The 26,625-nt window shown below is 35.7% G+C and overlaps 3 protein-coding genes across 3 annotated transcripts; all 3 read right to left on the bottom strand.

Moving 5' to 3' along the window:
- Nucleotides 1-17: 17 nt before the first annotated feature.
- LOC25488481 (glycine--tRNA ligase, mitochondrial 1) lies at nt 18-5,988 on the bottom strand. The gene is made up of 9 exons (XM_013603338.3): nt 5,653-5,988; nt 3,995-4,377; nt 2,800-2,917; nt 2,498-2,692; nt 2,168-2,392; nt 1,871-1,930; nt 1,685-1,765; nt 1,184-1,589; nt 18-758 (listed from the first exon to the last, which is right to left on the bottom strand). The coding sequence occupies exons 1-9, from the start codon at nt 5,872-5,874 to the stop codon at nt 526-528; spliced, it is 1,923 nt and encodes a 640-aa protein (XP_013458792.2). The 5' UTR covers nt 5,875-5,988; the 3' UTR covers nt 18-525.
- A 1,155-nt stretch (nt 5,989-7,143) lies between these two features.
- On the bottom strand, nt 7,144-12,089 carry LOC25488482 (glycine--tRNA ligase, mitochondrial 1). The gene is made up of 9 exons (XM_013603339.3): nt 11,654-12,089; nt 10,365-10,747; nt 9,331-9,448; nt 9,049-9,243; nt 8,751-8,975; nt 8,542-8,601; nt 8,355-8,435; nt 7,855-8,260; nt 7,144-7,757 (listed from the first exon to the last, which is right to left on the bottom strand). The coding sequence occupies exons 1-9, from the start codon at nt 12,017-12,019 to the stop codon at nt 7,477-7,479; spliced, it is 2,115 nt and encodes a 704-aa protein (XP_013458793.1). The 5' UTR covers nt 12,020-12,089; the 3' UTR covers nt 7,144-7,476.
- A 6,620-nt stretch (nt 12,090-18,709) lies between these two features.
- LOC25488483 (serrate RNA effector molecule) lies at nt 18,710-26,247 on the bottom strand. Its single transcript, XM_013603340.3, has 12 exons — nt 25,703-26,247; nt 24,406-24,527; nt 23,195-23,246; nt 22,110-22,184; nt 21,931-22,005; nt 21,741-21,788; nt 21,522-21,590; nt 20,616-21,413; nt 20,471-20,516; nt 19,871-20,106; nt 19,603-19,782; nt 18,710-19,162 (listed from the first exon to the last, which is right to left on the bottom strand). Exons 1-12 carry the CDS (start codon nt 26,053-26,055, stop codon nt 19,102-19,104), a joined length of 2,115 nt encoding a protein of 704 aa, XP_013458794.1. The 5' UTR covers nt 26,056-26,247; the 3' UTR covers nt 18,710-19,101.
- Between the last annotated feature and the right edge of the window lie 378 nt (nt 26,248-26,625).

Below are 26,625 nucleotides of genomic sequence, written 5' to 3' on the forward strand. Positions count from 1 at the left end.
GAGGACAGAGAAAAAGATTTTAGAGACAGAAAAGTTAACTGAATTGTAATCTTGCAAATAATTTAAAGGACCTATCTGTTACAAACTCAAAACTCGAAAGAACCCTTGGACAGATCATATGGGGGTGCACACGTAAAGTTGTAGGCCTCATAAACCTGATTTCAAATTCTATGAAGAGTGGTATGAAATCAGTGGTTTGGCTTGAGCTTCATGACACAACCCCATGCAACACATCCACAATAAAAACTAAAAACAAACAAAAAACAATATGATTTTAAGAATTGTTGAGTTGCCAAATAGCAGCTAGGACTAGCATGTGCACTTGTAAGTTCCTACACTAAAGCAATTGGGAAAAACCACAAACTTGTCAAAGTTGTGTAATAAACTACAGAATGAGTGGACGATTCAAAAATGGGTATGTAGTGTAATTGGTGATATCCCTGTAGCTCTATTCATTTGCTCAAACACCACAAAAATAATTGCAACAGAAAACCATGAAAGGTCAAATTGGTGAATTAGTTAAATTTAATCATCTGTAGCTGTAGAAGAGTGATGAGGAAAAGTAGACCACACATCTTCCCATGTCCTCTGGCCTTCGGTTACCTCCCTAATAACAGAGGCAGCTTCTTCCACATCAACACGCACTTGATCCTTGCTGTCCCTCTCCCGGATAGTCACTGAAGTTGTTGAATCCACAGTGACAGCAAAAGGCACACCAAGTTCATCTGTTCTAGCGTACCGTTTTCCTATTGATGTACCTGGTAACATTTTTATAACAAAAATGAAAGGTTAGTCCTGGTCACAGCAAAATCGGCATAAATTTATTCCTAAAACAAAATTGCGTGTACAAGGAAAGTTGACAACTTCAGAACAGGTTTAAGCCATTTAATATATATATATCATCAAGAAAAAACATTTGAATATAAAGGGTTGAATGACCAAAAACAAAGCCTGCTTCAAAGAAAAATACTTCACGAACACATCACCTGCCCAATGCCCATCCAAGCAAACTATCCTCAGGAGAAACATTTAGTTTTGAAGATTTACAAGGTGAATGTTCTTAAAAAATTTCTTTTAAACATTCATTAATGTAATCATCAAGCCTAAACATCTAGTTTTATTTATAACATAATCTACAGGTATATTTTGATTGTTAATGAAAACTTCAACTTTAACAACATACCTGTAATGTCAATCTTATGCGAAATTCCAGCAGCAGTCAACGACTTAGAAATTAATTTGGCAACCTCTTCAAACTTCTGGTTTTGAACCAGAGGAAAAACTGTGCACTTAATAGGAGCCACAAGTGAAGGAAAGCGGAATACATTTAACTGTTCATCCCCAGCTTTACTCTGCCTTGTATAGAAAGTGTGCTCAAATAGACAATATATTATCCGTCCAATCCCAAAGGATGGTTCAATCACAGATGGTGTAAAAACTCGCTGATGCTCTTTCTTTTTCTCCTTGTGAATGCTCACCATGCTCTTATTAATAGTTACAGTTTCCCCAAGCGTACACACTTCAAACTCAACCTCACCTTTTGATTCCAGAGCGGCCTTCATATCCAATGCTTCTTTCTCACGCATTGCCTGCCAGAGAAGATTCCATCTCTCAAAAGTAATGCAAGTATCTATTAGCAGAGAGTCACAGTACTAAATACCAAAACAGTTACACCACGAATTACCTCAAGTGCTTCGACCACCATCTTCTGACTACCTTTGAATGCAAGGCCCAATTCTTTCTTGATAGGAGTTATAACCAATTTCTGAAATAATAATTCACATATCAAGTCAATTAATGACGAACAAGGACTTCTTATAGTTGTGTATGAAGTTGCCAATAAATCAACACCAACAGCATTAAACAGTACCTCCAGTTCCTTAGGTTCAGAAAATTTTTCGTGAGCCACCAGCGGAACGCCACTTTTCTCCTGCATTATGATAATGTAGTACACCACACATTAAAATATGAGAAATTTCTTAGTTGCTTTTACATATTATATTTTATATATAAAATACATTTTGCCCCCTTTAATTATTGACATCAAGGTTGATGAATCTGGATGTAGGGAAACCAATTTGATATTATATTATATACTGTAAATATAAATAAAATACAAGTTGTATTGAAAGCTTATCACAAACATTGAGTTAATCAGAGCAGTTACCGAGTGAGCATGCAAATCATATGCAGATCTATCAGCGATGCCAACACATTCAATCCAACCATAGGAGCACTCAATCTCAGCATCCCAACAGTCAGCGGCATAATGGGCCATCTCATTGGCAAGATGCTGCCTAAATCTCAAGCGGTCTTTGTCTATACCGAGACGCATCAAGAAGAGATACACTCTCCCAATGAAATAACCAAGAGTCTCATTATTGACAATACCCTGAAAAAAAAATCAAAATAATCATAACATGTGGTTTAGTAGAGAATAGACAACAATTCTTGGATGAAAAAGGCACTGACTACTACACTATTATTTGAAATTGACCTTTGAAACAGCCTCCCTGAGACGGATTCTCTTTGCAGACTGACCAGACATCTGTTCCTCCCTCGGGAACATTAAAAACTCCAAGTCAGCAACTTCGGCATACTTAGGATGAGACTTATCTTCAGGGTCAACAAAGTGCTCAATTTCTGCCAAGGTGAATTCACGGACTCTGAGAAGGCCTTGACGGGGAGATATCTGCAGAAAGATACAGAAACCAGACCAAATCCCAATCCCATAAAGACACCAATACAAAATGCCTGTCCAATTTCTAAATGCCTGTCCAAACAAAAGAACCAACAAACCTCATTTCTAAATGCCTGTCCAATTTGTGCAGCAGCAAAGGGTAGCTTGTTTCCATTGTAATAGTACAAGTCTTTGAAATTAACAAATATGCCCTGTGCAGTTTCTGGACGCATGAACCTGTTTCAGTTGAAAAAAGGAGTTAAATGCTTTACCTTACTATGATAATAAAAATTTTAATACTTCAGGTGAAATAGCCATGGATTAGAATTTAGAGCATTGTAATTGATTGCACCAGGTAAAAATCGCATGACCAAAAACACAGGAATCACTTAGATGTTTATGATTGCAAACGCTACTAATGCTTGTGATATAAGAGTGCCTTTGATTTTGAGCTTTTAGAATCTATGTCTCAAAGAGTTTACACATGCATTTCTGATGACTCGGGTATCCCTAAAGGTCCTCATGCATGATAAAGTGGCAAGGTCAGCCACTTGTCCTGTTTGCAAAGCAAGTATATAATCTACAATTCATTGCTTATTTACATGTTCTCGAGCTAAAGCTATCTTGCATACGTGTGGTTTTGGACTTTAGTCCTTCCCATTGATAAGACTAATTTCTTTCAATTGCCACAGCAAAGCAACTCGTGGAATTTTAATTCCTTGTAGCATGTGGATTCTTTGGTGAGCTACAAATAAATTTAATTTTGAGAATTCTAGTCTCCCCCACTCATGACTCAACTACCTTGTGACGCTGGTTTTGGCTTTGGTCAAGCACACACATTTTAACTCCTTGTGGTATGTAGATTCATTGATGGGCTACAATTCTTTTTTTTTTTTTTTTTGACAAATCTAGTCTACCGATCAACTCGCTAGTACCACAGATTTTGGCTTTGGTCAAGTACACACACACACCAGGCTTTGTTTCAAAGGACCAATCATCAAGTTGTGAAGGGAGTCTGATTTTTTTTAAAATATGATTTTCTATTCAGACACACTGCACACTTTTAATTTGGTGAGGGAAGCAAAGCACACCTATCATCTTCACACCAATTATGAGATAGAGCTCATAAGGAATTTGATGGCTAATAAGTGGCATTTTGAACTTCATCACATCTTTTTTTAGTGTTCTAATGTGTGGACTTACCAATGAGCGTTGGTTGTGTTTCTAAGAAATCACCCTTTTGTTTTGGGTTTGTAACCAAAATAATAATAATGATAATAATAATCATAATTCACAATGGAAGTGACTACTAACCCAGGAGCTAAGCCGGAGGGACCAATGGAAGTTTGAAACATCAAATTGAATGGGTAAGGATGAGAGAGTGGGTTCTTCGTTTCAGGAGCGGTGATACCATACTCCTTAATCTTAGCACCAAGTTCTTGAGATGAGAAATCATCCAGCATGGCAAGCACGTGTTTGAGCTCTGCAGCTTTGTCTGATGACAATGTGAGATCCTTTTGAAGCTTCTCATTGCAATAATCCTTGAGCAAGTGATCAGCACGGTAACATGTTCCAGTTTTCTCGTCCTTCACCATGAGATCGGTGAATTTTTCCACGTGGCCGGAAGCTTTTAGAACAACCTCTGGTGTCACACAGGGACAATCAACCTCAAGCATGTTTTCCTCCAAAACAAAATGCTACATGCAGCACAACAACAACAACAACAATAAAATTCGGATTTGATCTATTAAAATTTAATTTAAAATACTGTTAGCATATAACTTTTGATTGAATGCACGTGCAAAACAAATTTAATCTTTTGGTATAGAGGAATCCCACTTAGTTGGATAAGGCTTGGTTGTTGTTGTTGTTGTATTGGCCCATAGGAATAATCTACAGTGTTGTCAATTGTGGATCGTAGAAATAGTAGTTTGCTCAAATTCTACTACGCTAGAACGCTATCTTCTAAATATTGTATCATGGAATAATAACTACTTGTATAAATTCTAACTCTGCAATAATGCTACTATTTGTTCCTTCCCGAGAAGAATAATTTGTCCCCCAAATACTCATATACCTTACTTAAATAAGGGAAATGTTAACAAGTGCCTTTAGGACACTTAAAAAAGGACAGACCGGTGCACTAAAGCTCCTGCATACGCAGGGTTCGGGAAGGGGTCCCACCATTTTGGTGTATTGTACGCAACTTTACTATGTTCTTTAGACAAGAGGTTGTTTCTAGAACTTGAACTCGGGTCTTTCAATCACGTGACAACAACTTTACCGTTGCGCCAAAACTCCCCCTTGCTCTTAGGACACTTGTTATAAATTAGTACTACGGTTGAAGTCAAAATCGAACACATTCTTATGCAAAAAGTATTTTAAAAACACTCATACACAAAATAGACACATTAAACACATTTCTACTTCTTTCTGATATATCTGAAAATTGTGAAGGAAGGTTAGTAAATGTTAGGTTCCACTTTTGGATGAACCAAAATTCATTCTACATGTGTAAAAGTGATTTTGACATATTTGGCGCTCTTTAGTATAATTGATTTTGCTTGCCTCAAGAATTGATTCAAACTTAAGCTAGAAATTGGAGTTTTTTATTCTAGAATTGATTTTTTCAAAATGTATATAAGCATAAATCACTTTATCTTTAACTAACGGTCAGCCAGAATCAATTTCACATAGTGCATGTTTGGTTCTACAATCACGTTAAATTAGTTGAATTTGTAAAATTGATTTTACTAAAAAAAATGAGTTGAATGTAAAGTGGTCTATGTTTCCCATTAAATTTCAATGTAATGATCATGACTCAAAAGCTACAAATCAATTCTCCTGGAAAACAACCAAACATGTCAAAATCATACTCCCAAAGTGTTGGAACCAATCACATGCATAATCCATTCACTCAAAATCAGAGTATAGTATACAGATTGACAGAGTTAGTAACTTTTAAAAGTTACCTGACGCCAGAAAGAGAGAACATTGGATTTAACCGCGCAACCAGGTGGACCATAATCATAAAAACCAGCGACACCGCAGTAAATTTTAAACGACGGAATGTAAAAAAGACGACGTTCAAGTGTATTAACAACGGATTGACGAAATGCGTCACGAGAATCGGAGCCGGAAGCAGAGAGAAGAGATTGAAGGGATTTGCGGAGAGATTCTTCGGTGCTGGCCATGGGAGTAGTTGTTGTTGTTGTGGAAATGAAAGGGAGGGAAGAAGATAATTATGATCAAGGTTTTGTGGTGGATGTAACTGTAGCTCTTTGACTCAAGTGTTGTTAAACTTAAACCCATGCAAGCACAAGTTGGCATGGCAACGGGAGAGGGGTGGGGACGGGTTTTACATTCCCAATCTCCATCTCCGATTTTCATATACTTACCCGTTACCCTATCTATATTCAACGGGATAAGAAATTGAACCACATTCTTATCCCCGACGGGTTTGGGTATCCCCGCCACATCCTCGTCCCCGCATTTAATATTTTTTTTAATAAAAAATAGAAACCCCTAGAGAAATGTTGTAATACATTATCCAGCAATATGCTCACGTTAACATTTTTTAGACCAATTGATTTAGTTTCTCCTTAAAATATCAATGATAGTTTTTATAAGACGGCAATTATCAAACAAAATAACATAGCATATTAACATAAAGTAATTTTCTGCATTCGGGACGAATTTGGGTATGGGTTCAGGGTGGGTACCATATACTCGTTATCCGTCTCATACCCGTGTTTTGAAAACGGGAAATACCCATACCCAAACCCAGTCAAAACGGGGAAAACCCGTCAAATTTGGTTTGGTTTGGGCGGGTAACCACGGATATGAGTTTTGTTGTCTTGCCTGAGCACAAGTGGCGCTACATCTCTCCACATAACCATTACTATTTACTCGTTCATGTATTTAAGCATCTATTTGACTTTATTTTTTTGTCCTTAAATGTAAACTCCTTTTTAAACTACTAGATGCATTTATTATTATTTTCCTAAACATACTCCTAATTAATACTAATAACTTATATTGAAATATGAAAAATCAAATTTAATACACATATAAACAAAGGACAATTTGGTAATATTAACACGCAATACATGCACATTAATTACATTGACAACTTTTCTTAAGAAATATGAAAAATGCAAAAGGAACTTACATATGGAGACGGAGAGAATACTTTTTTTATTTTTTTGTGGTGGTCAAGGTTCGAACCCAGACCTTGTGCATTGCTCATATCAATTGAGCTAAATTTACGAGGACAACCATTACTATTTACTAGTTATAAGTTAAACGTAATTTTTTTACATACAAGTGCATCAAGAGAAAAAAAAAAAGTTAAATGTTAAAAAATTACAATTTTTTTTTGAAGAAATGTTTGAAAATTACATAAAAGTACATAAAAACAAAAGGGTTCCTAAAGGTTCTTAGAGGCTGTTTTGTGCCCAAGATAAGAAAGCATGATATATGATAAAATTATCTTATCATGTTTAAATTCATTGTTTGATGCACCAAGAGAAAATGATAAACTAAACCTATTAGTAAATCATATCCTATCTATTCTTTGTATTTTTATCCTTAGTTTTAGTTGGATTAGCAACAAGATAACATTAAAATTATCACGCTCACTTATTCCCCTTAAAAAGAAAAAAAAAGAATTTTAGTCAATAGACTACTTGACCAAAAATAAAAATAAAAACATAAAAATAAATAAATAAACTAGATTGATCAGGAGGCCAATCTTTGCTGACTGATCTTGAATCTGAGCTTTTTGAGAAGCCAATTCAGCCCATTATCTTCTCAAACTCAGCAGATGACACGGAATCTGAGGCAGCAGGTTGAGAAGCACAAGCAGTAAGTACACCTGAGAGTTTTAACAAATCTTCCCATGTCCTCTGGCCTTCGGTTACCTCCCTAATAACAGTGGCAACATTTTCCACGTCAACACGCACTTGATCCTTGCAGTCCCTCTCCCGGATAGTCACTGAAGTTGTTGAATCCACAGTGATAGCAAAAGGCACACCAAGTTCATCTGTTCTTGCGTACCGTTTTCCTATTGATGTACCTGGTAACATTTTTACAACAAAATTGTGTATACAAGGAAAGTTGACAGCTTCGGCACAGGTTTAAGCCATTTAATATATTTAACTTTAACAACATACCTGTAATGTCAATCATATGCCAAATTCCAGCAGCAGTCAACGACTCGGAAATTAGATTGGCAACCTCTTCAAACTCCTGGTTTTTAACCAGAGGGAAAACAGTGCACTTAATAGGAGCCACAAGTGAAGGAAAGCGAAATACATTTAACTGTTCATCCCCAGCTTCACTCTGCCTTGTATAGAAAGTGTGCTCAAATAGACAATATATTATCCGTCCAATCCCAAAGGATGGTTCAATCACAGATGGTGTAAAAACTCGCTGATGCTCTTTCTTTTTCTCCGTGTGAATGCTCACCATGCTCTTATTAATAGTTACAGTTTTCCCAAGCGTACACACTTCAAATTCAACCTCACCTTTTGATTCCAGAGCGGCCTTCATATCCAATGCTTCTTTCTCACGCATTGCCTGCCAGAGAAGATTCCATCTTTCAAATGTAATGCAAGTAGCTATTTGCAGAAAGTCACAGTACTAAATACCAAACAGTTACACCACGAATTACCTCAAGTGCTTCAACCACCATCTTCTGACTACCTTTGAATGCAAGGCCCAATTCTTTCTTGATAGGAGTTATAACCAATTTCTGAAATAATAATTCACATATCAAGTCAATTAATGATGAAAAAGGACTTCTTATAGTTGTGTATGAAGTTTCCAATAAATCAACACCATCAAGCATTAAACAGTACCTCCACTTCCTTAGGTTCTGAAAATTTTTCGTGAGCCACCAGCGGAACGCCACTTTTCTCCTGCAGTATGAATACAAAAGCATTATGAGAATAAGGAAACCAGATGTAAGGAAACCAGTTTGAATTTACATTATATATAAATATAAAATATGCGTTGTCTTGGTTTATTAAAGTTTATCACAAAGCATTCAGTTAATCAGAGCAATTACCGAGTGAGCAAGCAAATCATATGCAGATCTATCGGCGATGCCAACACATTCAATCCAACCATAGGAACACTCAATCTCAGCATCCCAACAGTCAGCGGCATAATGAGCCATCTCATTGGCAAGATGCTGCCTAAATCTCAAGCGGTCTTTGTCTATACTGAGACGCGTCAAGAAGAGATATACTCTCCCAATGAAATAACCAAGAGTCTCATTATTAACAATACCCTACAAAAATCACAATAATCATAAAAATGTGGTTTAGTAGAGAATAAACTACCACACTATTATTGAAACTGACCTTTGAAACAGCTTCCCCAAGACGGATTTTCTTTGCAGACTGACCAGACATCTGTTCCTCCCTCGAGAACATGAAAAACTCGAGGTCAGCAACTTTGGCATACTTAGGATGTGACTTATCTTCGGGGTCAACAAAGTGCTCAATTTCTGCCAAGGTGAATTCACGGGTTCTGAGAAGCCCTTGACGGGGGGATATCTGCAGAAAGATACAGAAACCAAACTAAATCCCAATTCCACAAAAACACCAATACCAAATGCTAGTTCAAACAAAAAACCAACAAACCTCGTTTCTAAAAGCCTGTCCAATTTGTGCAGCAGCAAAGGGTAGCTTGTCTCTATTGTAATGGTACAAGTCTCTGAAATTAACAAATATGCCCTGTGCAGTTTCTGGACGCATAAACCTGTTCCAGTTGAAAAAGGAATTAAATGTTTACCTTACCAGTTACCATGATAATCAAATTTTTAATACTTCAGGTGAAATACCCATGGATTAGAGCATTGTAAGTGAATGCACCAGGTAAAAATCACATGACCAAAATACAGGAATCACTTACATGTTTATTATTGCAAAGGCTACTGATGATTGTGATATACATCACAATCATTAATAGTGTATGCAAAGATAAGCGTGTCATTGATGCCTGTTTTATTTTTTTCTTCAAATGATTGTCAAGCAAAGTGGACCTGATGCAATCATTTACAACACTCTAATGAACGGTTATTACTCTCTAGTGGCATATGGGCTCTAAATAATTAGAGGAGTGCCTTTGATTTTGAGCTTTTAAAGTCTCTGTCTCAAAGGGTTTACACATGCATTCCTGATTATGTTATCTTGGGTATCCCTAAATGTCCTTATTGCAAGGTCAGCCACTTGTCCTGTTTGCAAAGCAAATATATAATCTACAATTCATTGTTTATTTACATACATGTTCTCGAGCTAAAGCTATCTGGCATACGTGTAGTTGTAGACTTTGGCCTTCCCATCTATAAGACTAATTTCTTTCGATTGGCACAGCAAATGTGGCAACTCGTGGAATTTTAATTCCTTGTGGCATGTTGATTCTTTGATGTGCTACAAATAAATTAAATTTTGAGAATTCTAGTCTTCCCCACTCAACTACCTTGTGACACTGGTTTTGGCTGTGGCCAAGCACACACAATTTAACTGTGTTGTGGCATGTTGACTCATTGGTGTGATAGAAATTAATTTATTTTTGGATCAGGCTTTGTTTTAAGGGATCAATCATAAATCACAATAAACACCAACAACAAAGAAGAAGAAGAAAAGAAAATGAGGGGTTTGAAGCGACTACTAACCCACGAGCTGAGCCGGAGGGACCAATGGAAGTTTGAAACATCAAATTGAAAGGGTAAGGATCAGAGAGTGGGTTCTTGGTTTCAGGAGCAGTGATACCATACTCCTTAATCTTAGCACCAAGTTCTTGAGATGAGAAACCATCCAGCATGGCAAGCACGTGTTTCAGCTCTGCAGCTTTTTCTGATGACAATGTGAGATCCTCCTGAAGCTTCTGATTGCAATAATCCTTGAGCAAGTGATCGGCACGGTAACACGTTCCAGTTTTCTCGTCCTTCACCATGAGATCGGTAAACTTTTCCACGTGGCCGGAAGCTTTCAGAACAACCTCTGGTGTCACACAGGGACAATCAACCTCAAGCATCTTTTCCTCCAACATAAAATGCTACCAGCAGCCCAACAACAACAAAAATAACTTTAGGATTTGATTTATTAAAATTTAATTTATATATATTGTTAGCATAAAACTTTTGATTGGATTCACGGGCAAAGAAAATAAATTACTGTCAGTACATGGAAATTATCTGCAACGGTTCACAGAAAATTGCAGTTTGCTCAAATTCTTATACGCTACAAGCCTACAAGTCGTTATTTGACAAACACTTTGTACTATATGGCGTATTGCAGAATTGGAATGTATTGAAATTCTACTATGGTATACCTACTATAGGACAACACCGATTATTTGTTCTTAAATTATAAGTCCTCAAATATAAGTGTAATTTCAAATTACTAAATATATATTTTTCAACAGTCATACACAAAATCACTAATATACACAACAAACTTCTACTTCTTTTCAATATATGTGAAAATTGTAAAGAAAGTTTAGTACATGTTTGGATGATTTAATGTTTTGGATGATTTAAAGGAGAATTGATTTTCGTTGTAGAATTGATTCTAGCTGATGCTAGAATTTGTAGCTTTTGCCTAAAATTTATTGTTAAATCCACTTTTACATTGATACATTCAACTCAGTTTTATCCAGAATCAATTCAATCAAAATCAATTCTTATGGCTGCAGTATCAAACATACACAGGTAAAAATCATGTTAAGACTCAGAAGCTACAAATCTTAACTTCAAGCTAAAGATTAAATCTAGGGGCACAATCAATTCTACTCAAGTAAACAAACATGTCAAAATCAATTTTACACATCCAAAATCAACTCTAACTACTTCAAACGTGGAACCAAATATATGCATAACCAATTCACTCAAACTCAACTTTCGTTACAACAAAACCGAATATAGTATAAAAAATTACAGGTTTAGTAACTTTTAAAACTTACCTGACGCCAAAAAGAGAGAACATTGTATTTAACAGCGGAGCCAGGAGGTCCATAATCAAAAAAACCGGCTTCGCCGCCGTAAATTTGAAACGACGAGTTGTAAAAGAAACGGCGTTTAAGTGTGTTAACAACTGATTTACGGAATGCTTTACGGGAATTGGAGCCGGAAGCAGAGAGAAGAGATTCAAGTGACTTTTCGATGGAGGATTTCTCAAGTTTGAGAGCGTTAAGAGCTTGAACAGCGGCGTCGATGTCAGGTTTAGGAGCTGAGGAAGATTTTAGTGAACGGACTGTGTTGCTTTGGATTTCGACTGCGGAGAGTTTTTCTGATAGGCATTTGCGGAGAGATTCTTCGGCGGTGGCCATTGGAAGAGGTTCGGTTGTTGTTGTTGTTGGTGAGTGTTGACAATTTAAGGTTTCAACAATAACAACGGCTAGTGCCCCTCGTATTTACACAATGATTGTCTTGGGTACCAAGTTTCTTCAGCTTAACTTGGGCTTCAAGTATCAAGTATGTCAAACTAATACTAGATTTTTGACTCGTGGTCCGCTTGAGTTTATTGTAAAGTGATTGACATACAAATAATAAAATGCAATATATAATAGGTAACGGTGAAAAATAACACGTGATAATCCATAGTAGACAAAATAAAACACTTCATAAAATATATGAAATCTGAAAATATTATAAAAGAAAATTGGGTAATCCTATCAATAATTCGGGTATATATAACCAAGTTTACATGGAAATTAGGGTAGCTGAAAAAAAAAAGTATAAAACAGAATGCATCAAACGTGATCATTGATATGCTCATAGTTTCTAAAACAAACGTGCAACATCAAATAAGTGTAGAAAATATTCTTAAAAAAAAAGAAAAAACAAGAGGATAAGAATGAAATTGGTGCGATGCATTTTTTTAGATGGAATTTGTTAGGTTAAATAATTGCAAACCTAATAAAGCAAATGAGCGGAAAAAAATTAGGTTAAATTGTTGCAGACATAATAAAATTAATAAATAAGGATACCATATACTTGGACGCCAAGTATCCTAACAAAATATAATCTCTCCATCTTATTTCATGTTTTAGAACTTCAACTAAATTCTAAAATTTTGATATTTTAGTATAATTAATATTTTTTTTCAAGTTTACCTGTGTTGAAAAACGCATAATAAAATCATGAGCCCCGATACTCATACATCCCTAGCTGGCAACCTCCCCTTATACACCCCCATGTGGCAAGGCAATATTGATATTTTAACATTAAATGAAGGGCATTTTTGTAAAATCCTTAGAAACTTAACATTTTTCCCTCTTCTCACCTACGTGTTTACTGCCACTCTATCTGGCCTTCACAATTCACATTCGCCGGTACGGCCACACATCACCATACTCGCCGCCATCACAAACACACGCACCACCATCGGCGCCACCATCTTCATCCCTTTGGTTCTCCCCACCTTTTCTCTCTTTGAACGACCTCCATCCACCACCCTCGACCCCACTACGTCTACCCCATTGCGTAATTTCTCTCTCATGACTGGCTGTTGTCCCTCTTTCCTCGGTGTCTCTCTCCTCCGCCTTGTCTCTCTCTCCGGTGGCCGGTGGTGACTCTTTTGATTATTAGGTTTTTGTAAATACTTCCATCTTTTTCTCTTTGTATTGAGTTTGACTGTGTTGTTTGGAATTATGCAAAATTAGCAATTTTTTCTCAAATTTGATGATTGTTCTGTTAACAAATGAGATTTATTTGATTCTATTGTGTTGATATTACGTTCTTCCTATTTCTGGCAATCATGTGTTAAAGAAGTAATGTTGTTGGCATCTTACCCTTTTTTTTTTCTTTCAAATTTCCCACCTTCATATCTATAAGTGATGATTGGCACTTTGCCGACTTGTTGCATTGTGTTGTTGTTACCCACAGGAAAAAAGAATTTATTTTTGTTAAACTAATGGCTTAAACATGTTTTGATTCGGTAAAAATATGTCTTTAAAAATGAGAAGAAAATTTGGAAGTAGAGTGAACAAGGCAGGGTGAGTGTGGCTACGAAAGAGAAGGCGGATTCAAGAAGATACAAGATCTTTTACAGTTTTTAGATGTTTTACTTCAATTTATGTTGTATCCTATATCACAACCGTTTGATTGAATCCAACGGCTTATAATTGTAACACCCCGTTTTCCCAATATAAAAATTTTTTAAAACATTTATCAGAGTAAGCATCACAATCAATGGGATATCACATATAACATAATCCAAAACAGTTAAATAATAATTTAACCAGATAACTTAAACATTGCAGCAGAAATTATATCGTAATCCATAAAACGTTTTGGCACGCAGGCCCCATCAAAATATTTCAGAAGTTAATCAACATTATAAAAATAATATAAATGTTTCACGTAAGAGAATGAAGCATGCATAACAGACAACCCCATCCCGTTACGTATCAGAGCGACCTAGACGACACAGTGAAGGCAAGGCCACTCACGACGGAAACTGCACACTAAGCACGATCACCTACAAGTTACCCATACGAAGGGCAACATTTTCAAGCAGAAGGGGTGAGATTTCATAACAAAATAATATTAATCAATGTAATTCGAATCATAAATTAACATTAACATCATAATCAATCTTAAACAACTTTGCATATTTGATAAACAATTATCACGTATTCACATATTCAACCATCATCAACAACATAGCATCTTAGACACGACAATGCGACAATGCTCTTAGAATTCTTATATGCATGTGGTATCAATCGTCATCATAAGTATTAATATACTTTAAACGTGCGGAGGACAAAGCTCCTAATAATCGTACGGAGGACAAAACTCCTATCGTGGTGAGGACTAAGCTCAATGAGTGCTAATGCATGGACTCTTATCAACAAATCACCGTAATCATCATATCAATGTGCATCCAATAATTTGGAGCTAAACGTCATCTTATTCATTATATATAGACATTATGCATTAGTTAAATAACAGCAGCAGCATAGTCAAGTCACAATAACGGATGATATCAATATACCAATTGCAATTCAATAGCATCATAATATTTCATTCATAGCTTACATAATGTATAATACATTAATTCATGCTCAATTAATATCAACATATCTTAAACGGCTTTACAGATTGCATTAAACGTCATCATAAGGTCTCATTACCACTTAGGGGTTCACTCTTGATCAAAACGTGCGACACAGATCGCACAAACACTCAATACACTCCAATCTGGAAGTGCTCGCGAGGCGAGAGTATCTACTCGCCATGGCGAGTTCAAGTCAACTCCCCAACTAATGTTGTTCTAGGTTCAATCTTGTCCTACATTCATTCCTAATCATTACTAGGTATGTTCAGGCACTCAAAGGCACTCAAGGTCCAACTTAAAAGTCGAAATTGCAAAATCTTACATGCTCTCTGCCTTAGCTCGCTATGGCGAGTAAGGTTGCTCGCTGTGGCGAGCGGTACCAAAAGGACTCGCGAGGCGAAGGGAAGGGCTCGCGTGGCGAGCGATGAAGTTCATCCCTCGCGAGGCGAGATTCATAGCTCGCCATGGCGAGCGATGAATTTAGGCTCGGACATGATGCACTTTCTACACGAAAATCATCATCTAACAAGGTTCTGAGCCTAATTTCAATCTCAGAATTCATCCTAAACATATTCTAAGGTTGTGAGACAGTTTCTACATCAATCTAACACCATTTTACCGTTTGATCATCGATTTTTAGGGTTTTGACCTAATTCCAAAACTTTTCTAAATCAATCCTAACTTTGTCAATTAATCATCAGAATTACAACAACTAACATTATTGAATTATTAGTCTCACCCTTACCTTAATGTGTAGAAATCGCAGCCCTCCAAGGTCTCTCTTGCTCTTCTCTTGGTTTTTCTCCCTTTTTCTCCAAAAACGTACGTACAACAATGTTTTTCTAAAACTAGGTCTATCTCTTTTATATCTCCTCTTAATTACTTATCTTATCTCACTTTCTCCCCCAAAACTATCTAAAATATCAAAAAAGCCCTCAACTAAATATTTTTATTTTCTTTTCAAATCTTATTTTATTTAACAATAAAATAAGTCTCATAATCTTATCAAATCATCAAAACACGTCAAATCTTCCAAGTCAACTTAAATCATCTTAATTCAACAAAACTCTCAGATATATTATAAAAATATAATATAATGGCACAAACTCGATTAAATAATTAATTAAACGAAAGTGGACGTTACAATAATGGTGCTGCAGAGATGGCTGTAGAGACTGTGGAGAGAGAGGGGAAATGTTTTGGCGGGATGGGATGAGTCACAGATTTTGACCGCATGGCAGTGTGTGATTGGATAATGAAAGGTGTATGTAAAGTGGTATGAAAAAAGGGTGTTCATGGATAATTACCCTAAAATTATTAAAGGAGTTGTGACATTTGGGAATTTAATCCTAAATAAGGACATTTTAGTCCAAAACATACAAATTTTTCTATACTTTAATTATTTCTTAAGACTTGTGCCAAGAGTTAAAACATCAAAAGATAAAAAATGGAGGGAGTACAATATATTAATAATTTACACAGTGAATATTTTTTATTCTAATACGCACCCGTAGTCGAAACGGGAGGTTGATGAATATTGAGACTATCTTTGAAATCATCAAATAATCACGGTGGAAGGTCTTTGGTGAAAATATCATCTATTTGATAGCAAGATGGGACATGTAGAACACGTACTTGACCTTTAGCAACCTTTTCACACACAAAATGGATATCCGTTTCAATGTGTTTTGTTTTGAGTGTTGATGTTGGATAGGATTACATGGCAAATAAACAACACTAACGTTGTCACAATAGACAAGAGTGGCTTTGATGACTGGAGTTCTAACAACAAGTTTAGAAGCTAACAAGATTCAGCAACACATTAGCAACACCACATTACTCTCTTTCAGTACTAGAGCAAGATAAAGTTGAGTGTCGTTTTGTAGACCAAAAGATCAAATTATTTTCAAGTTAGACACAATATATAAAGGCTGAGTTTTATGATGAATTTGTGCATGTAAACATAGCTTTTAATTTAAGTGTTTCACTAAACTCACATAAGTTTTATTGTGAACCCGTCTATTTAGAGATTCACAAAGTTGCAGACTTTGAGTAAATGGGTCTATTGACATTTTCAGGAACAAGAAGGACTTTGGTAGTAAGCATATTTTAAAAGTTCACAAAAAAATAATGTAAGTTAGTGTGGGGAAAAAAAAATGTCATAATAAGGTGTAAAAAAGGGGATCAGAGCACAAGAAAAATAATAAATAGGATCACCATCAAATATAATATAAGTGGTCCTAAAAATAGAGAGAAAGTGATAACAATGTCTTTCTTTAATAAAAAGTGACTCTGAGTTTTTCCATAAAAATAAAAAGAAAATAAAAAACATCAAGTGACCAAGAAAAAAATTTCACCTAGAAGATTATATGAAATGAATGTGACATTTTATCTGTATGTTTATCACCAAGGTTACAATTTTTTTTCTCGTAATTCCATTTACACATGAGCAATAAAAAGTTGAACTTCACACACACACTCACTTAAAACAATTGTTGGGTTGAAAGTATTTAGGGATGTGATAAGTGTACTCTGAAAATAAAGCATGTATTCTGAAAATAAAGCCTTTGAAAAATAAAAAAAATTGTTTGAAATTGTGTTCCTACTAATTTGTGTTACTGATTTTCTTTGTCTTTTGCTTGAGGACAAACAAAGATTCAAGCATGGAAAATTTGTTAAGTTGTAGTTTACTTTGTTTTTAGCTTTTAAATTCAATGAAAATTAGTTTATTTTAGTCTCGTTTTAGAACTATATTAGTTTTAGTTTTGTTTCCAAAATCAACATAATTAAGAACAATGTACTTGGATCAAAAGTAAGGATAAGAAGCCAACGAAGAGAAGAAAAATCTAGGGAAAAAAACCATCTTTTGATAGGCACAATCGTGCTCAAAATGCATTAGGTTGTGTTGAGCCTTTGTCATGAAGTGCAGAAAATGTCGTGACTACGAGCAGGACCGTGCACCCCGTAGGCATGGGTGTGCGCCCTTCAGCCAGCAGTATTTGAACGGATTTTTAAAAGGGAGAATGGTCGTGCTCCTCACAAGCACGATCGTGCACGTTACCCAATCATAAAAAGATGTTACAAACTCTTGAAATCTTCCCTTTATTGCCTTGTAATGAGTTTAATACATTGTTAGTTCTAGGCTATAAATAGGTCCCAAGTTTATTGTTCTTTCAACCACAATTTTAATTCAAAATTGAAATTTCATTGATCTACTTGATTCCTTTTTTAAGTTTGTAAAAACTATCCTATAAAATAATTTGTAAATAAATATTAAAACCATAAATTCTATAATAATGAAGAGTTCAATGGAGATGCTATACCATAATTCCATAAACAACTATCACCTTGACATGTAAGCATAGATTATAACCGTTTTTGAGAAATAGAGACCCAATTCTCAATTCTTCTCATTAGATGAGTGTAAAACTAACTTAAACGGGCCGTGCATGTCCCCTTTTTTCTGTTTGGAAAGTTGGGCATGCAACAACAATGGTGTATAATGCTCGAGCAGCATAGGTCACCGTACTACAATATTTACAAAAAAAAAATAAAAAAAAAAAAAAAAAAAAATATCACCGATGAGCGATGACAACACTGATTTGCTTGTGGCAACAAAAAAGAGAAGGCAAAACAGAGCAAGTGGTTATGGAACAACAGATAGTTTTTTTTTTTTTTCTAGAAACAATTTAAACCAGAAAGTGAAAGAAAAAAATTTGCATTTTACCAAAGAAACGAACAAGTCTTGTGAGCAAATAATTAGAGAACAATAACTAAACAAGTTTTAAATTTATTTCTTTTTAAAATTGTAATCAAATAGATCATATTTTGTCAAAATTAATGATCCCAAAAATCAAAATACATTTGAGGAAATTCTTGAGCAATTCGAAATTATGATTTGGGTAGTTTACAATTTGACATGGATTAAAACCCAGGTCACTGACATCCACAAACAATAGGAAAAGACCTGATACAAGGCCAACATAATTTCTTAACCATGGTTTGATTATCCACAACAACAACAACAATGCCTTATCCCGCTAAGTGGGATCAGAATATAGTTTGATTATCCACGAAAACCTTTTTCTGTTCCGGGGAGGTAGTTTTTGATTGATATCTCTATAAATATCTCAGTTTAAATGCAATCTCATCTTATAAAAATAAGATATAGCAGCCAGGTAGCATTTTGCTCGGGAAATCTTCTAATGTTACAACATCTATGGCACAAAAGAAACGAAATCTAACCCCCATTATTACAACTAGATTGCTGCTGATGCCGAGTATAGTTGACTAAAATTAAAATAGATATGCTGCCAATCCAATCTCAATCAGCCAAACCAGTGAAACCTACAAGCTCCGATAGTCTATGACAGTAACTTCTTCTTCTGGGGCATCCAAGTCTTGATAACTGCACCACGATTAGGAAATTAATTTAAACATTCCACTAAACAGTCAATCACATACAACAAACAACTCAATATGTTAGATAATGGATGGATAACTTTTGAGTAAAAGATTATGTATATAGGCAAAAGCTAGAAATATCTCTCCATAGTTAGAACAGTTCCAAAACCAAAACCAATTCTACTGGAGAACACCCAAAATGTCAATCAACTTTCTGGAACTGGAAAAAACCATCATGCATGCACTAAGCATTCTGAGGTCAGGTAAAATACAATAAAATAACATGTTGCAAAGCAGATTAAGCTCTAAAAATCACATATATAAGGGCACATAAAAAATAGTATGATTTGGAGATACCAAAAGGGAACATATATAAACAAAATAGTTTGATTTGGAGATACCAAAAGAGAACATATATAAACAAGGGTCTAGCAGAATAAGTACCTCCGCATCCGTCGGGGATCAGGTCTAAAGGTGGGAGGAACAGCAATCATAGAGGCTTGTCCCCCTATGTGAGGACCAGAACGCATCGTCATTCCTGATGGATCATACGAAGATGGTCCTTGATCCCTAAACATCTGCATCGCAACTTCTGGTGGAGCAGGAACAAAGGGTCCCAGAGGCCTGAATAGGTATAAATTATATGAGCACCAGCAAACCTCAATAAATCTTTTAATTGTATAGATTGAAGAGAAGTAAAAGAGCAACCAACCCGGCACCAGGTACAGGCATCAAAACTGGAGGAGGGGGCATATCTGAGTTGAATGATACAGCAGGTCCACCATATGCATCGAACATCGTTTCATCACGGTTTCCCAACTGCCTCTCATGGGATGGCGAACTGTCAGGTCTATCTCCATTTGTTCTGTCGCTCCTATCCTGGTCTCGCCGATTCCCACGATCATCTTTCAATCGGCCTTCCAGTAACCTTCGCTTTAAAGGTTTGTCCTTAAATAGAGAGGGAAGAAAGAAAATGGAGAATGGGTGTTTTAGAATCAAACCATAATGACTTCGTGCAGAAATATATTGGAAAGCTTAATAAATTTCCCTATTGTGAAACATCATGCTCCTTGCCCCATAGATAGCAGCATATATTTCAAGGAAAGTTTTAATCAAAAAATTGCTAATTGCACAAGATGTGCAGACCACATCTGCAAAGTTGCTTGTAAAATCCTATATTAAGGTAGACAAGAGACCAAAATGTTTTCAAAACATGTGATCCCAAAGATGGTTTTAGCAAGTCAAGAATCATCATTTGTAATAATTTTCTTCTAGATATAAAATTGTATGGTAAATAAAATTGCCATTCTACCTGAGATTGCTGCATGACAGGCGTTCCACCAGGAGCATCAGGATCACTACAATGAAGGTAACATAAATATATTTAAATATTTCCACCACCACTTACAAGATTAACCACTAAACAAAAATAAAAAGCTCAGTTAATTGATACTTACTTCATGTAATTTTGAAAATAAAGATCTTCCCGCAATTTTGATGTTAGTTCCAACACAAGCTCTGGGTGTTTTAGCTTGAGATGTTTGTACACAAACTCAACAGCATGAAAAAGCTTTGTGCAACTCTTGGCTCCACAGCCATACTTCCAACCATACTTTTCATCCCTAATTTTTCTAACATATGGATCCAACATGTCAGCTGCTGCAGCATCTATCTTCTCCTTTGCAGTCCTTACTTCCAAGGGATCCAGGCCGTCCAACCTTCTCTGCCAAAATGAATCAAGTTTTTTCTCCCATTCTGACCCCGACTTAGCTGTTTCTTCATGCCTTGCTCCTTCTGGTCTCACATGCCTAAAACCTTTGGCATCACTAGTCTCAAGCATTCCATAATAATCTACACCATGAATCCGCCAAAGATATGTTATAAGCGTGTCCAGTAGCTCAACACCCTCTAAGCCCTTAATAGATGTTAAGCCACGGATAATTACTACAGGGCCCACAGATCCACTGCGAGCCTTGTCACTATTTTTACTATGATCATTGGTGCATAAAATATTATCTTCAATCCCTTTTTCCTTGTCAAGCTTACGAACAACAGCCTGAACCTGATGAATATCTTCTTGTATCCTTCTAGGTTCAGAACTGACAGGGTGAGCCTTCGGAGCAGCAGAGAAATCGTTGTCCTTATTAGATCCCCTGCCATGTCTTCTTCTTTTACCACCGGCATCTGTTTCCTCCTCTGAATTGGGCTCAGTGGCTTGCTCTGATTTAGTGGATGCAGAGTTTAAACCTGGATTTCTGCACAAATCATAATTAAATTACTCTCATAATTCAATGAATTTAGGCAAGCGTGAGGAGGAAGAGAAGGCATAAACACACATAAAGTGAGAGAGGACAAAAACATACATGTCTAGTGTTCCACTTTGCAAATCAAGCAAAAACTCCTTTGCCAAACGTCGAGCATTTTCATTCCTCCTAAAAGATTATGTGCCAGACAGGATTGAATATAATTAGACATCTTTAATCAAAATATTAGTCTTCCTGACTATTTCTCTACCATTCATCAACATAAAGAGGGAGCTGCGTTCAGCTCTTCAATAAACTGCAAGTTTTGAAAAAACTCACCTTTCAATTACTGTAAGTAAATTTGTTGGATGATACTTATCTTTCAACCTACATCAAAGTTTAGATCAAAATCAATTAACGGAATGAACACAAGATTGTTTCAACGTGAAACAAGATGCTAATTTATACTCTACAAAAGAGAATATTTCAAGAGTCAATTGAAATTTCAGCAGTGGGAAAAAAAACATACCACTCAGCATCCTTGTGGGTATTGAAATAAGCTCGTTTTTGGGTAGTAATATACTCTGACTTGTACTCTTGGTATCTAGAAAAATAAATTGCAACATCATTCATCAATGGCATACCACAAATTCTTTAGTACTAAGAGCTAAGGAAAAACGTAAAAGGATGTTATTTTTTTAAACTTACCTACGCTCAGCTTCAGATGGCAGTATATCATCTTCAAGCTCCTGGATGAATTGCTTATAGGACATCAAACCCTCTCTGAAATAATTCACAAGCTCTTCAAGTGAACAGACTTTCCCCAAAATATCACATTGCTAAGTTCAATACAGTAAAATAAAAGCAACCATCATCCCACAAATCAGGATTTCTGTGGCCTCCCTCTATCCCTAACCATTTGACTATCATTCATCTAGGTTAATGCTTTTAAGGTCTACACCATACATGTCAAATCAAGCAGCCAAATGAAAAACAAAAGAGAAACCTCCTCCATAGAGCCTGAAACCAATCTTCCTCAAAGTAAACAGATAATGTGATAAAGCCCCAGGTCCCCCAGCTGCCAAAGAAGACTTTGGGATTGTTTGAAAGAAGTGGCAAATTGACAAAATGGGGAGAGCATTTCTCATCTTTACCACCGCTTTCAAACAGCCCCTCAGTCTTCTTAACAACAACTGTCCTATAATATTTTAGTATTTTGTTCCCTGCAGAGAGCATTTTGTTTGGATCTGAATTCCATATGCCTATTTATCACCATAGGAGAATTGGGGTGTTCACATCACACCCCCGCACGTCAAATTCCTCCAAGAACATCCATAATTTCATCTCAAAGCGGTTCAACGAATAGTAGCACTCAACAGAGATCTGGTACTGATCTTGTATAATCACTACAACAAGGTGTATCTTCAAATCAAGCCACCCATTCAAGATATTGGAACATTGCCACTAAGAATATTTGAAAATTTCTTCACAATAAATCTGTAGATCTCATGTTACAGATCTTGCACTCTTAGTATATTGGCATGTTTGCCATATTTCGTTTGTCAATAACCTTCATTGATGAGATTTGTTGTCTGTTTTCAAAGAATTCTTAACAATAAATCTGTAGATCTCATGTTACAGATCTTGCACTCTTAGTATATTGGCATGTTTGCCATATTTCGTTTGTCAATAACCTTCATTGATGAGATTTGTTGTCTGTTTTCAAAGAAATACATGATACAGGCAGGCAATATAAGTTATTCATAGTTTAAATTGTCAAGTACAAAACTGACCTTCGAGCACCCCCACTTGGCAAATCTGCATAACCGCGATTGGCATCCAAATCTGCAAAATAAAACCCATAACATAAAAAACATATTAAAAATAATTTACATCACCCTAAAAAGAAATTTATACATACTTGATAGCTCGTAGTAAGAGTTATTTTATAACAAACCTTTCCCAATTAATTGATCAAGATTTAGAACTAGATAACGGTAAGCTTGATATATAAATACCAAACAACAGCCAGGGGGACACAAACACACCCCTCCATTAAGAGGTGGGGAGAGAATAAAAAAAAAAACAGTATTGGTTTAAGAATGCCATGCAGGGGACGTGAGAGAAACAATACCCACTTAAACCACTGAACAGCAAACAAAGACAATCTTTTCAATCTGATATTTATTTTCTTTTTTAAGACTGCTGAAAAACAGCATGCTTGCCATTGAATGTCGCAATATTACAGCGCAAAAAATTGATTTGATGCTCAATTTTGAATGACAAGAATGGAAATAATTTGACTTCCATCAGGAGAAAAGAATAAAATAAAATAAAAAAATCAATAGAGGATATACATAAAAAAAAGAGATCGAGTAATTTATAACTCATAATGATATACTAATATTTTCTATGCACCGTCTGAAGAAGTAACCTTTTACTACAGAAGTATTTTATTAAACATGATGCATGAAAGAACTACAAATGACACCGGAGCATAGTGACCCTCAAGCGGCCAACCCCAAAAACACTGAATAGACTAAAGAGAATCATAAAATACATACTGAATTATGGGATTATGATAATAATATATGTGATAATGAAAAATATCTTTTAGACAGTATGTTTCACACATCTGGACTAATCATGTTAATTTACATGCTACTAGTGCTGAAAGAATAGTCTCCAAAACAACAATCACATTGATTGGGTTACAAAAGTGTGCAGCAACTCAGATTAGGGATACTGAAATATCAACCTATACCCACTAACTAACATTTGCTTTGGGAGCAAGAGCAAATGCAACACTGAAACCCCAACATAAAAAGCAAGAAAAGAAACTACGCTGCTATGCATACATATGTATCAGTAAACAATGATGGGTATCGCTGAGTCTAATAAGTTCAATCAAACCAAAAAGTCAGAAACTAAAGCTAAAAAAAATTGCATTTATAGGTATTTTAGAATAACAATATTTGATAATTATTTGCAACTAATGACATACCAGAAATTCCGTTTTGATATCCCCCTCCAGATCGATGTGGAAATCTGCCACCAGGTCTATCATCTGCATAGCCACCCCTTCCACCTCCCCGTTCATAGCCACCAAAGTGATCATGGCCAAACCTGTTTTACGCACATAACAAAGCAATTGGAGGAGGGAATATATTAACATAGTTTCTGATGCATAGGGTAAATGGATGTAAAGAAAACAAATAATACAGGAAAGTATACATACTATATAATCTAAATAGATTTTTATATGAGTGTAATTTGTATTCACTGTCAGCAAATCACAACCAACAACCAATCAAATACATGACTTCAAAAATAGTTATGAATAAAGTCCAATGTTTTTAATGATCCGCCAGTTAAGATTGATTAGCAGCGTAAAACATCTTTACACTAACAGTGTATACAAGTTAAATCCTTTACATTATACAACAAACAAGAACAAAATCCTTCGAACAAATCCCATGAAAAATCAAAAAAGTGCATGACTGATGACTCTCAACATATAACCTTTCATTATAAAGTAGTCAGTTACAATTGGTGCAATTTGTAAGACATCAGAAACCATAAAAGTCCATAGGCACACAATTTCATTTAAACATGTTGAATATAAATAACTTCTGGACCTGTTTGGATAAACAACTTATTTGCAGCTTATAGCACAAACACTCAAAAGCTTACATAAGTCATTTCTATCGGAAAAGATAAAATAAAGTTAAATTGTTTTTGAATATGCTATAAATTGTTCTCATATGCTAGAACTTGTGAAATTAAGCTGCAAAAAATTTAATTTCAAATAAGTTTTATCTTGGAGAACTTATGAAATTAAGCTGAAAATTGAAAAGTGTCAATAGCTACTTTCATAAGTTCTCCCAAACATTACCTCGAAACTTACTCCAGTAGATAAATTCAAATAAGTCAATCCAAACAGGCCTTAGAACTATAAACGATGGCTTTTCATTAGATAATCATCCCAATAAACAATTATGCTAAAGAATAAGAGAGAAAAAAAACTGAATCTTAACAAACAAACAAAAAAATTGTTTTGTAAACAATAGCTTTTCATAATTTTTACAAGCTCTGAAGTTTAACTTCGTCATAAATACTTGTATAAGCTTATAATTACTACCGCAATCTAAAATTTCATGCACAAAATTCAAAATTAAAACAAGTAACCCTAATCTACAGTTAAGATAAATAAAACCTAACCCTAAATTAAATGCTATCAATTACTCATAAAAACCTCAATTACTAAACGATTAAAGCATTCAATTAAATTATGCAATTACCTGTCGTTAGGTCTATGAGGACTACCCCTTCTAGATCTCTTATACGGCGGAGGAGAACGACGAGACTGTTGCGGAGGAGGAGAATAGCGGCGGTCACGATAGTTAGGGCTAGGACTACGACGGCGTTTGATGTCTCTATCACGGTTGTTGTAGTAACCACCGCCACCGCGGCCACCACGGCCGCCACGGTGAGGACGGCGGTCGAAATCTCTGTCGTCACGACGGTCGAAATCGCGACGACGAGGGTTGGGATTAGGTGGAGGTGGGAGATCGTCGTCGGGAGGAGGTGGAGCGGTGGTGATGGTGGGAGATCGGTCGTGTGATTCGGGAGGGAGATTTTCGACTTCGGCCATTGAAGAGATGAATGGAAACCCTAGCTAGGAATGGAGAGAAGAGGATGATGAAATGGGTTTGGTTTTGATTTTGAGAGTTTGGGTTTTATGCGTTTAGAAATGAGATGAGATGAGAGTGTTGATTTCTTTTACTTTTGTCTCGATGGCATCTTCATGTGTGGACCATCGTAGCTGCAGGATACGGATACGGGAGTCAATTTGTAGAGTTTAGACAAGAATTTAGTATTTCAACCACCAAAAAGTTAGTACGAACTTTATGGATAAATTTATTTTATTTTTTTACACAAACTTTATGAATAATTATGTTTCATTATTTTATCTTATTTATTAATTTTGTTAGATAGGAAGCAATTTAACATAATCCTTATTTATTAATTTTTGTACATTTGTAGCAATTTAACTTAATTTTTTTCCGCTCATTTATTTTATTAGGTTTGCAATTATTTAAGTTAACAAATTTCATCTAAAATAAATTATTTAACCTAACAAATTTCATCTAAAAGAATGCATCGCACCAATTTTCTACAGTTATTTGATTTCTTTTATTTATAAACCTAACACCGTTGCCCT

The sequence above is a fragment of the Medicago truncatula genome, chromosome 3, assembly GCF_003473485.1.
Source record: "Medicago truncatula cultivar Jemalong A17 chromosome 3, MtrunA17r5.0-ANR, whole genome shotgun sequence".
Taxonomy (NCBI): Eukaryota; Viridiplantae; Streptophyta; class Magnoliopsida; order Fabales; family Fabaceae; genus Medicago; species Medicago truncatula.